Source organism: Amphibalanus amphitrite, unplaced genomic scaffold, assembly GCF_019059575.1.
Source record: "Amphibalanus amphitrite isolate SeventyFive unplaced genomic scaffold, NRLGWU_Aamphi_draft 001077F_arrow, whole genome shotgun sequence".
In the NCBI taxonomy this organism is placed as follows: Eukaryota; Metazoa; Arthropoda; class Thecostraca; order Balanomorpha; family Balanidae; genus Amphibalanus; species Amphibalanus amphitrite.
Genome location: NW_024882571.1, coordinates 62029 through 74955, shown reverse-complemented (window position 1 = coordinate 74955; position 12927 = coordinate 62029). Strand labels below are relative to the sequence as shown.

Sequence of the window (12927 nt, the reverse complement as noted above, 5' to 3'; positions counted from 1 at the left end):
TTAAAGTAGTTGAAAATTAGTCGAATTTCTGTTGATAAAAACATATCTAAAACTAAAAACTAAATGATAATTTGAAGGGATTTCAGTGATGCTTATCTGCGTAGAAAAATACTTCAATCAGTATGTCGATGCCGGGCTACCAAATTGCTTTCCTTCGCGGTGCGTTTGCAAATTGGTCGTTGCTCTTTTTGCTATGGGTCGTTGCTGACAGGCGTGTGTGGCGTTATTTGAATATTTGCCTCATGTCAATATAGGCCATAGTGCGAAACAAGGCCGTATATAGGTGGAAAAGTCAAAACTGCCTTTTATTAGTGACGTGGCCTTGGCTTATAGGAAGCACTTACTAGGAAGCAAGGCTATATCAATATAAACCCTAGGAAGGTTGGGGAACCTGGAAGCACTAGGAAGGTTTATTTTACCATTTTTCTAGTGTTTCAAGGTAAGATAGTGCAGGAAACCTGGTGTAAATGTGAAGAGTACAAGTAAGTGTTTTATAAGATGCTGTCACACTAATCAGATTAGTGTGACAACACTAATAGGTATAGGTATAGGTATATAGATAATGGACTTGGGGTAGCAGTATGCTATTTGTTGTCCATGTCATTGTTGGCAAGGAAACATGTCAGGGTACTCATTGAGGTTGGAGGTCACAGGTCACAGTTGGCTTTGAGCTGGAGGTGCTTATCTAGCTTAGCTTTAAATGTAGCAGTGGTGTCAGCAGACACAACATCATCTGGTAGCTTGTTCCAGTCATTAGCCACCCTCTGTGAGAAGAACCTTTGTCTGGCTTGATGGACTGACTGCTCCTTGTGTAATTTCATATGGTGACCTCTTGTATTTGTCGTCCTCAGTTTGAAAAACTTCTCTCTCCTCACATTGAGCTTCCCTGACATGATTTTATACGTCTCAATCAAGTCGCCTCTTTTTATCCTGTCTTTAATAGATACGGTCTTCAGGACTTTTAGTCTTTCTTGGTATGGCCTGTGCTTTAACCCCCTCACCAATCTTGTAGCTCTGCGCTGGATGTTTTCGAGGAGACTGATATCTTGAACAGCTTGGGGACCCACAGCTTGTATACAGTAGTCCAGGTGTGGTCTCACATATGAGTTGAAGAGGCTGGTGAAGTTTGTTGCTGTGATTTGGTCAAAGGACCTCTTTATCATTCGGAGAGCTACCATTGCTTTGCTCGCAGCTCTTTGACAGTGACTAGTAGGTCGAAGGTCGTTTGTTATAGTCACCCCCAGGTCTCGCTCCTTATCTGTGACTTCTAGTTTGACTCCTCTAATACTGTAAGATCTTTTTGGGTTTTGTGGTCCACAGTGCATCACTTTACACTTTTGGGGGTTGAATTCAAGAAGCCATTGTTCAGTCCATTGCGAGAGTCTATCTAGGTCTGCCTGAAGTCGTTCTGAGTCCTAACGAGTTGGTCCGTTCGTCCTCCAACCCCTCCCCCTACCCCGCCACCCCCTTATACGGGCGAGGGTTGAATTATGAGATTTGACCTAGGGTCAACGGTTTGGCCTCCAGAGATCAATATTTGTCAAAATTTGACCTTTTTTGCGGAAAACTTTTTTCCGTAATAGCTTTTGACACTAAGCTTGTATTACGTGTATTTTACCAGCTTCTGTCGTCGAGACGCATCGAATGAACTATACATAAGTTGGCCTAAAAAAGTCAACTTTAAAAATTTTACATCAGGTCAAGGTCGCAGAAAGTGTCATCTTGCATGTCAGTGGGTTCATATTCCATGGTGTTTTCAGTGTTCTAGCATGCTTGAATGCTTCTATTTAACCCGCGCCGGATCGGGGGGGGGGGGTGTTTGAACACCAGTAACCCTGCGGTTTTTGGCACACCTGTTTGTGCATCTTTTCCGTACATGTTGTGAAAATTTCAGACCCAGGTCGCTCAAGGTCAGGTCACGCCAAGTGACCTCACCTCAGAAAAAAAAATTAGAATGCCCGTCATAGCTACACCGACTGAACGATTGCCTTGAAACTTTCAGTGATTGATAAGAGTAACAGTATCTATAAAACGTTTACGTATCTCGGAATTTTGACATCGGGGACCTAAGGTCAGGTCAATTTTGCGGCCTCTCCATTGTAAGTCAATGAGAGAAAATTGAAAAGCGTCTCTTTTGCACGAACGCCATTCTAAACACTCTCAAAAATCGGGATGCAGGTAAAATTGGCACACTGAACCGGAAAATGGCACCTGTGACCCCTCGTTATGTCCCCGAGGTCATCTCAGGTCACGAATAGGTAGTATCTAACAGTTTTTCGCTAATAAGTTCTGATAGAAGCTTACTAGAGCGATAAAAACGCCTTAGATTGTTCGGCTCGACGATGCGGATCGACTGATCTGCAACATGACATTTTCCGGTCAACTTATACTTTATTCGACGCGTCTTGACGAGAGGAACACGATGCTGGCAAAAGTAATGTCGTGGCTCTTTTGAGTGAAAAGTTATTGCCGAACAACACGTTTCGTAAAAACGGCTATTTTTGGAGTTTTTGCCCTCTGGAGGCTAAACCGTTGACCTGAGGTCAAATCTGAGGACACGCTGGTGAAAGAGCGTTAAAAGAGCTATCGAATGCGCTTTTCCGCGGCGCTGTAGCTATCGGTCCACGAGTTAGCCATTGACAGTTTCCAAAATGTTGAAATAGCCAACATTTTACCTTTGGTGACCTCTGGTGACCTGACCTTTGACCTGACCCAAAAAATGACCGAAGTGTTTTCGTCGAGCGGGTGTTCAGACACCCCCTCCCCCCTTGCCCGGCACGGAAGTCGCGGAGCACCGGCCCGGCGCGGATTAAAAGAACGTTTGATTGCGCCTTTCCGCGGCGCTTTAGCTCTATCCATTCCTGAGCTATGGACTGGTCTGTCGAAAATTGTCGAAGTTTAACCTAGATATTGGCGAAAGACGGGCAGTGGGCCGACCAGTGCAGTGGTGCCGTTCCACCCGTCGGTCGCGGCGCTTCGATCGCACTGTGCATTGCTGTCACCGACGTAATGGTCACACGTGACCCCTGTAAATCAGTTTCCGCCGCTTGCAGGAAGCGGGATTGTGTAAACAATGTAAGCGCATGTTAACACATCCAAAGGTTTGTAAACGAATGCATTGAAAGATGTACAAATAAACAAGAAAGTGAAAAAAAAATAGATATTGGCGAAATTTTACCTTCGATGACCTTTAGTGACCTGTCCTTTGGCCTACATCTGACCTAAAAATGGCCGAAGTAGTTGGTTCCTTATTTTTTAGCTCTTTCGAATGCCGCCTACGGCGTGTCGCTACGTGGCCCAGGAGCCAAGTTTCAAGGGGTGTTCCCCCTCCCAGCAGGGTGTGGAAATCCAGGAGCCTCAGCGGTGCGCCGGTTAATAGCTGGTGGAAGTGAAGCCAATTTCCTTCTACAAAACAGGCAAAATCGATTATACGTAAGTTCCATCTGTTAGAACAGACAACATACTGCCACTTAACCCGCGAGTTGCTGGGGGGGGGGGGGGGCGTTAAACGCCCCCACTTTTTTCGCCGGACCATAGCATTCCCTACAGGTACCCAAATTTTGGGTACCTGTAGGGAATTGATTGAAGTCTATTGTGACAAAATTTCGAAAAAATCGGCCGGAAAAAATTTTAGGATCGAGGTTTTAGTGACGTCGTGATTTCTGAGTTTTCGACCAAAAACGGCATATGTTCAAAAAATCATATAAAATCACGGAATAGACATACAGACATGCCGTAAACGCCACTAGACTGCCAATACCATGAACAATCAAATGGCTATCTTCGATTATTGATTATCGTTTCGCATTTGCCAAAATCTTGATCTGAATCTTGGCAATTTCTCGTGACTACTTCACGACCATGATACATACATTTCTTAAATTGAACTTTTTGAGCCAAACACGTAAACATATGATAAAATGAATGTCACCATCGTGTTCTACGCCCCAAATTACCCATAAAACATGTGTCAAAGGCTGCGCATATCAGTTTTGATTTTCGGGGATATGTGCCTACCCGGTTGACCTGACCTTGACCCTGACCTATGCTTGACTGACCCCTACATGGGGCTGACACTCTTGTAGGCCTTATATGATGGATTGTGCACCGTTTTGACAGAGTTTATGACGAGAGGCGCTCATTGCGAAGTCCTGAAGTCCATGCTACTGAAAGTCTGATTTCAGGTGTTTGACCTGACCTTGACCCGACCTGTGGCCTCAAAATTCAACTTTAAAGTAAAGTACTCATCTGAAGCGTCTCGTCGCGTTCTTTCGTTTGCCGCCTCGTGCGTTTCGCTGCGCCTATTGGTTCTCGAGTTATCGGCTGGGGGCGTTTAACGCCCCCCCCCCCCCCCAGCAAACGGTGGGTGGCGAAATACCCCAGCAACTGCCGGGTTAAGTCTAAAAAAAACCTAGGCAAAACTGCAACCAACGCATTGCACTCGTTGCAAACAAAATAAAAAGGACTGGCCTTTTCACAGCGCCGAGCGCGTTCCAACTAAACAAAAATCAATGGAACTCAAAAAACTGAAGTCACGAAGTGATAAATCGAAAACGAAAAACCGACGCGAAAAAGCGATAAATCGAACCGAAAAAGCGAAGAACTGAAAAATCAAAACCCGAAAAGTGTCCCGTGTAGCTTGACCTTTACGTTTTAGCCAGTTTTTGCCGGATTTTGCCAACATGGTTTCTGCCTGTTTTCGTTGACCCACTTGCAACCGATGACGTCACAGGGTAGGTCAAAGGTCGCATTTTCGATCATTTATAGGTTTTCTAAGAAATGTGTCATATCACGGGGCGTGGCTTAACCTGGTATGAAAATATACCTAGTACCTACCACTACGCTTTTCTACACTTTTTAACGCTCTTATGAACGCCAGTTACCGCGTGCCGATATGTGGTCCAGGTGCCGATGTGTTACCTACTATTAGAACCGGCGTGAAAACGTCCTCCCTCCCCTACTCCCCCCCCCCCCCCTGCTTCGATGTGCCACAGTCGGATATGACTAGGCAGACACCGCCTTGGGCGCCAGACTGCGATTGACAATATTGGTAGAGGCCTTGCTCCCGCCCGGTACTGTGTGTCCTTGGACTTGATCTCGACGGGTTTGAGGCATTGCCTTTGCAACGGCTCCTCCTTTTTTAAACTTCAACTTACTCGCTATGAATTGGTTAGGGGTGCATTACTAGTATTGAGCCCTTCTTCTGTTTTTCCTTCCACTTCCTAACCTCCACATTCTGTACAAACTATGTTTCTTTTCTTCCATACTCCTTATTGGTCTCGTCTGGGGGCCGTGCCACGGTTCCCCCAGTCGTGTGTCACCTATCCGTGCTTCTATCCTCAGGATACAGAAATCCTTCTCCTCCACACCGCAACCACCTTCCGGGCTGGACAGGCAACTTTATCTCATGCGGGCTGCTCCCTTGGAGCGGCACCGCTGCTCCCGAGGGAGCGCACCCCGTAGCCGGGTGCAGTGAGTGCCTTGGGGCTGGGTGGCCTGTCCTCTGGACGGGCTCAGCCCCGGCGACTCACTAGGGTGCCTGCCCAGACCAATGTCTCCCCCTAATTCCTATCATCCTTCCGGCTCTGCAATGGTCTTGTCGACCGAAAGGGCCTAACCCAACAAAACAAAAAAGTCGTGTGTGCCTGTATCAGGTAGGTACTGTACTGTGTGACGGCGGTGTGTCTGGTACTGTCTGACGCTGTCCCCGGTGCTGCGCGCAGCCGCCGCTCCACGCGGAGACATGCACGCCTCTCGGCGGCTGCAGACGGGGGTGCGCGGTCGGCTGGGCGGCGCGCGCCGGATCGGCGTCTCGCCACTGCTGCGCCACTCGCCGGTGCGCGCCCCGCCGCCGGGAGAGGACGGCGCCGGCGCCGGCGCGCTGGAGCTGTCGCTGGCCGGCGGCGGACCGCACGAGGTCTACCTGGGCAACTGGCCCGAGCAGCTGCACGAGCTGGAGATCGCCGCGCTCTTCCACAAGTACAGCATCTACCCGAAACACATCCACCTGCACCGCAAACACATGTTCGAGTGAGTCAGCCACCCTCACAGCGTGCCAGTGGGCGTTACTTTGGCGTGAATGAAATACTCGGGTTATTGAAGCACATCTGATTGTTCTTATGAAGTCCAGCGACCCATTTAGAAATACATTTCTTTGTTCTGGCGGACGATCTGAGCTGTCCCCTGACCGGCCTTTCCGCGGGTCTGAGGTGTCCGTGACCGGCCTCCCGCCGTATTTGAGGTGCCCCGAGCTGGCCTCTCTCCGTACCTGAGGTGTCTGTCTGGCCGGCTCGCCCGCAGAAGTTACGCGTTCGTGGAGCTGGCGTGCGCCGAGGACGTGGCGCGTGCCATCGACCAGCTGCACGGCGGCAAGGTGCTGGGTCACCAGATCGTGGTGTGTCGCAGCCGGGGCAACCGCCGGCCGCGGGTCGAGCTCGGTAAGTGAGGAGGGAGAGGGGGAGGGGACTGCCGGGCAACCAGCCGGGGCAGCCGCCGGCCGCGACCTGAGCTCGGTAAGTGCCGCCGGCCGGGGGAGGGAGGAGCAGTGGCGCCAGCCGGGGCAACCGCCGACCGCGGCCCGAGCTCGGTAAGTGAGGAGGGAGAGGGCGAGGGGACTGCCGGGGGGCAGCCGCTGGCGGCGGCCGGAGCCCAGTGAGTGCCGCAGGGAGAGGGGAATGCCGGTCAGAATCGGTGCCACTGCCGCCAGAGGAGAGGATGGGGGGTCGGGCGGTGGGACTGCCTGGCCGAGATCGGTGAGTGCCGGCCGGTGTGGGGGGGGGGGGGGGCATCAGGCCATTTAAGGGTGGGGAGGAGTATCAGTAACCTGACCTTTCGCCTCTCATCTCTGACCGTGTTGGCCAGACGGCGGGGAGGGGGACCAGAACGACTGTAACCTGACCTTTTACCTCTCATCCCTGCCCTCTGACCGTTCGCCAGACGGCGGTGAGGGGGACCAGTACGAGTGCGAGTCGACCGAGTTCAAGTCGCCGCCAAGCTCGCCGCCGCCCAGGAAGCGGTGCTCGAGCATCCCTCCGCTGGTGCTGCCGCTTCCGGAACAGGAGGTGCGCCGACAGTTCAGCGACAGGTGAGCCGCGGCGCGGCGCTGGACGCCGACGGGGACAGTGGCACGGGCCGGCGCTCACGGCGCAGCGGGTGCAGAGAACTGGGGGGTGGACCCGGGATCGGTCGGCGCGCTGCTCATATAGTGCATGACATGCACATGACATGTACGCATTGTGTACATCGACTACAGGCTAGCGAATATGCGATGCGAAAATGCACTAATTGTTTGATATTATTCAAGACTCAACTCATTTATTTCGTCTGCGCGGATCGGGATCGGGATTCAGCTATTTCAAATTTTCACTTGCGTACTCGGGTCTGGTGTGCCGTTTTGTCTGCTCTTCTGTCCCCCGCCGGTACCTGCAGTGGTGCCTCGTGCGTCCCTGTTAGCTGACCCGCCGGTCCGTGGTGCTCTGTGCTCCCTGTTAGCTGACCCGCCGGTCTGTGGTGCTCTGTGCTCCATGTTACCTGACTTCTACCGGTACATGTGGTGCTCCCCGTCAGCTGACCCGCCGGTGCCTGAGGTGCTCCGTACCCCTCTGGTCTTACCCCACCGCTCTGTACCTACCCAGGGACGAGGACCTGTACGGGGCGCCGCTGCGTCCGAAGCGCGTGTGCACCAGGGAGGGCGGCTGGCGGGCGGACCGGCCCGACGGCAGCGTCGACTCCGCGCCGCACGACCAGACGCCGGACAGCAGCAGCGGCGGTCCGCAGTCGGCGCGCAGCTCGGCCACAAACACCTCCGGTGGGTGACGCACTGACCCACACAGACACAGACACAGGCACACAGACAGACTGAGACACAGACACAGACGCACGGCCACGCACACCTCCGGTGGGTGACGCACAGACCCACACAGACACACAGACACACAGAGACACACTGAGACACAGACTCCCGACAGCAGCAGCGGCCCGCAGTCGGCGCGCAGCTCGGCCACACACACCTCCGGTGGGTGACGCACAGATCCACACAGACACACGGCCACACACACCTCCGGTGGGTGACGCACAGATCCACAGACGCACTGAGACACACAGACACACAGACACAGACGCACTGCCACGCACACCTCCGGTGGGTGATGCACAGGCCCACACCTCCGGTATCATGTGATGCATAGATCCAGATTCCAGACACAGAGGCCAACAGACACACCTCCGGTGGGTGACGCATATATCTAGACACACAGATACAGCCCAACAGACACAGAGACACAGACGCACGGACCCACACCTCCGGTGGATGACACGTACACAGATAGGCACACTGACACAGACACACGAGATCCACACCTCCGGTGGGTGTCACACGGACACATTGTACAGCGGACACACACCTCCGGTGGGGAACACTGATCATTGTGGGTAAAGGTATCTGACTGCTTACAAGGCTCCTAGTCCTGCGCGATACGAGTCATTTCAGCTGCCTAAACGACCAATGCAACGAGTTTTTTTTTTGAAGTGTCATTCGTCTTTTTAAAATGAGTTATTACCGGCATCTACTCGGTCGTCGTTTTGATTCTATCCCAGATTTTCTGATAACTCGCTTCTGTGCGTATGCTTTACTTTTGTAGCATCCCTCGCATCGTCATGCCTATTCTGTCCGTTGCTTTATGCATTATTTGAGTCTCCGCTGTCGACTGTCGGGCATGCGACGCGTGGTTGACAGCCGTCAGGTGCGTTCTAGAACTGTGTTCTAGCCTAGCTCTAGTTCTAGCCTGCTAGTCTTCCCGTTGCGGCCAACAGACAACGGCAGGCCGCAGGACCTGCTGTCAAGTGTCAACTGTCAGGCTGGATGTGGGTGTCTGTCGTACCTCGAGAGGCGTGTTCCTGACAGCGGCTCGCTCTCTCCCTCCTCCCTCTCTCCCTCCCTCTCACTTCTGCTCTCTCCGTTCGGCAGCGTCGGCAGCCGACTCGGACATGATCCGCCACCGTCTGCACCAGCCGGTCGACGTGCTGGTGGCCAACTTCCCGGCCAACTCGGCTGACCTCGAGCTGATGGACCTCTTCGGCCGCTACAAGCCGCTCCGCGTGCGCATCATGGTCAACGACCCCGGCCTGGAGCCGGGCGCATTGTGAGTAACGGCTGGGAGCATTGTGAGTAACCACCGGGCGCATTGTGAGTAACGGCTGGGAGCATTGTGAGTAACGCTGGGAGCATTGTGAGTAACCACCGGGCGCATTGTGAGTAACGGACAGCACTCGGGCGTATTGTGGGTGGCGACCAGCAGTCCGCACGGCGAGTTCCTCAGCCCGCACGGCGATGTGTCGCAGTTTTACATATTGTTACAGTCATGAAATGAAGCACCGCAGCGGCTGTCGCTAAACAGCTCAGATACTGCCACTCAACGGGTATAATTACTGGAATTTCCTTTGTCACATATTTGCCGTAGGACCATCCCTTGTTTACCAGACGCTGAGTGTGTGTGTCTGAGAGCTGCTTAGCCCCTCCCCTCCCCCATTGTCATTACGAGCGAGCGAGCGCAGCGAGCGAAGCGAAGTCTTGTCAATATAAGGGGAAAATCTCAGTATGAGCGGCCCGGCCCGGCCCGGCCTGTAACGCTTTTGAGAGGCTTATATCTCAGCAACCGCTGGACCGATTGGCCTGCGGTCTTTTTTGTTGGGTAGCCCCATCCCTTCTACCCCGTAATTGACTACTTTGGATACATCTCAGTGACCGTCGTGGCACGTGCCACGTGAAAAGCCAAGGGTGTTCAAGCTGTTTTGCAAAAGTAGTGATTTTGAGAGGCTCATATCTCAGCAGCCGCTTGGGCGATTGTCTTGCGGTAATTTTTGTAGGGTAGCTGCATCCCTTCTACCAAAGGTCGGATACTCTTGATCTATGTGGGTGACCCCAACTTCACGTGCAAAATGCAAAAAGAAGAGGTGCCAAATTTGTCCCCATTTTAATAACTCGGTAATTACTGGGGCGATTTCGCTGAAACTTGGCATACAGGTAGGCATACACCAGGCAATGCATTCCGATGTGTTGCGGTTGGGGTGCTACTGCACGTGCGCACGTGCAGGGGGCGCTTCCAGATCTCGAGAACGGCTGGGCCGATTGCGCTCAAATTTGGTACACGGTTGGGGACCGGTTAGTACGGTGCCGTGCGAAAGTCAGTTTGGAACCCTTTTGCACGTGCGCATGTGCAACATGCCGTTTCCAGATCTCAGGAACGGCTGGGCGATTGCGTTCAAATTTGGCACACTGCTAGCGACCGGTTAAAAGGGTGCTTTGCACAAGCCCGTTGGAAGTATCCTCTCGCCCTTCCGCACGTGCAGGGCTCACTATCTCGCTCGCTCGTTCTTCGCCCAAAAGGCGCTTTACTGGTTTTGTTCCACAGCCGCTCAGCTCTTCCCTCCCCCAGCCGTGTCAGGTAGCCGCTTACCGTCTCATAGCTCTGCAGCCCGCGTCCTATCCCCCGGGAACGTGTCCCACAGCCTCTGCCCCCCCCCCCCCCCCTGTCCGGCAGCACGTACGCGTACGTGACGGTGTGGAATACGATGGTGGCCGACTCGGCGGTGCTGGAGCTGGACGGCCGGCTGTACCGCGGCCGACACCTGGTGGTCGAGGTCAGGCGCAGCTAGCCGCCGCCGCGCCGGGTCGAGGTCAGGCGCAGCTAGCCGCCGCCGCGCCGGGTCGAGGTCCGGCGCAGCTTGCCGCCGCCGCGCCGGGTCGAGGTCCGGCGCAGTTCGCCGCCGCCGCGCCGGACCAATACTTGGGGTCCGGCGCAGCTAGCCGCAGCCGCTCGAAATGGCGGCTCCGTCCGTAGGTAGGCCGGGGCCGGCCGGGTCGGGTCAGGGTCGGCCGGGTCACCTAAAGGCCAGGGGAGCCGGCGCGGACAGGGTGACCGTGTCCGGCCCTCCACCCGCGGCTGCGGACAGGGGCGGCCGGTCCGGCCCCGCTCCCGACTCGGCCCGAAATCCAGAATCAGGTTTTAGTTTTGTTATCGGTAGACATTTTGCTCGGAGAGGTTTTAGTGAAAAGATCTGAGTGATTATTTGACTAGTCCGGAGGCCTGCAACTTGTGTTTGCAGTCTGATCGTCGTTCGTAGGTGTAAGGCCCGGGTCGGGCCACTGTGACGTCACGATCAGATCGCGGTGGGTCTCGGCCGTCGGCGCCGATGCGAGCTCAACATCGTATTGTGCTGACGCTGCCGGATGGAGACGTGTCACTGCCACGGTGCGTAGTGCGGTGCGGCTGCTGGGGGACACTCCGCCTGGCGCCTCACTCTCTCGCCGATAACCACGGCAGTCGAGGCACCCTATCCCCCCCCCCCCCCAGCGCCTCACCCCGCCGTGTCACTGCCAACTACCGCGGCGCAGAGTCCACTGGCAGCCGACGTTCCACCTCTCTCAGTGACACGCGATGGAGCTCTAGAACGCCAAAATGTGCCGTATATTTATATCGATTTCGGTGTTTCTGTCACCGAATTAAACCAATTAACCGAGTTGAACCAACTGAAGCACTGACTTTCGAGGAAGTTAAGCTGTTTGATGTCCAAATAATGATGGATGTGCACCTATTTTTCGTCTTAACCCTGTATTTCAGTGAACACTCATCCCTAGAATTGGTTGTTAACGAGCAGGCTAAGTTTAGCCTACAGCTTGTTGAGCTGGGCAGTGTTTAAACAAATCCGAGAGATATGCGCCAGGCGGCCTACCGAGCTGTATCGACGCGCGCTGTGCGTTGGCTTTACCTCCGATCTGTGACGTCACAGTGGTGAGGGACCCAATGTCAGGGTAAATATGCGAAGTGATTTCGTGCTGTGACTCAAGAAGTTCGTTTTGTTTTATGTTCAGTTGAGAGTTGTCATTCGTTTGTTGTGGATAGTGTCCCAAGCGACAGATAATCGTCTTTCAATACAATTGTGATTCAACTAAGATATGTGATGTTCTATGGGTGCATTGTTTGGTCTTTCGCTGTTAGCTGTGTTGGTGTTCGAGCACTTGGGTGGGTTACAAGGGCCAAGTGCTGAGTGCTTAGCTATATCGACTTGTCATCACATTTGCCACCTCGTCATCCACATTATGTTTCTTTTGCGGTCAGTTTTAATGCAATGCTCCTCCACTACAGGGTATTGTGCTGTCTGTCGTTCGGGGTTTCCTTGAGCAACACCAGCTAACCGAAGGGAGAGTTCTATATATCACCTCGCAGTGTCGGCGGTGTCCCTGGCTTTGATGTCGATGGGTCTGAGCGCCGATAAGTGCCATTGGTGTCTCACGATCCAGTTGATCATCTCACGGCGAAACCCCAGGGGAGCACGTCCGTTGGCTTCATTGCCAAAGCGTGAACTGGCGAGGACTATGGTCTACTATAAACAAAGGTAATACGGCGATTCAACTGAAGCCAAACGGACAAATCGGACGCTGCTACTGATCGAAGTTCTCTGCAAAGTCACATCGCATTGCAGTCCTCTGGGCGACAAGAGTGTGTGTGGGGCTGCGCCGGCCCGTCGCCGTGAGTCCGCCGGGCGGCGTGCTCACGAACATTGCCGTTTGAGTGCGACACCTCCTTCCATCCTAACGACGGTCAGGCGAGAACGAAAGAGTTCCCGCGAGTGGTGATGGAGGGGGGGGGGGGGAGTGAAGCCGTTAGAGCTGTTGTCGGCCGTTCGCCTGGCCAATAAAACCATCGAACGAAACCACGCATGGAATGGCTAAGTTTTGATGACGGAAAAGTGATTTAGAGTCACCAGCCGCTGTCGGTGTGCGTATTGAAGAAGCCCTTATGCCCTCAAAAGGCTAGCGAATAATTTGAGATATAATTCCTATGGCTCGAATTCTATCGATAATCTGTTTTTGTCTTTGCATGGAGCAATCGTTCTTCGGTCATCATAATCGGAAAGTTGTTGAACGAC

At 53.5% G+C, this 12927-nt stretch overlaps 1 protein-coding gene across 1 annotated transcript; it reads left to right on the top strand.

The window, feature by feature from the left end:
• Positions 1-156: 156 nt before the first annotated feature.
• Positions 157-11950, top strand: LOC122369838. Its single transcript, XM_043344908.1, has 7 exons — positions 157-439; positions 5724-6030; positions 6301-6437; positions 6937-7084; positions 7635-7807; positions 8966-9140; positions 10539-11950. Exons 2-7 carry the CDS (start codon positions 5744-5746, stop codon positions 10651-10653), a joined length of 1035 nt encoding a protein of 344 aa, XP_043200843.1. The 5' UTR covers positions 157-439; positions 5724-5743; the 3' UTR covers positions 10654-11950.
• The last annotated feature ends 977 nt before the right edge of the window (positions 11951-12927 follow it).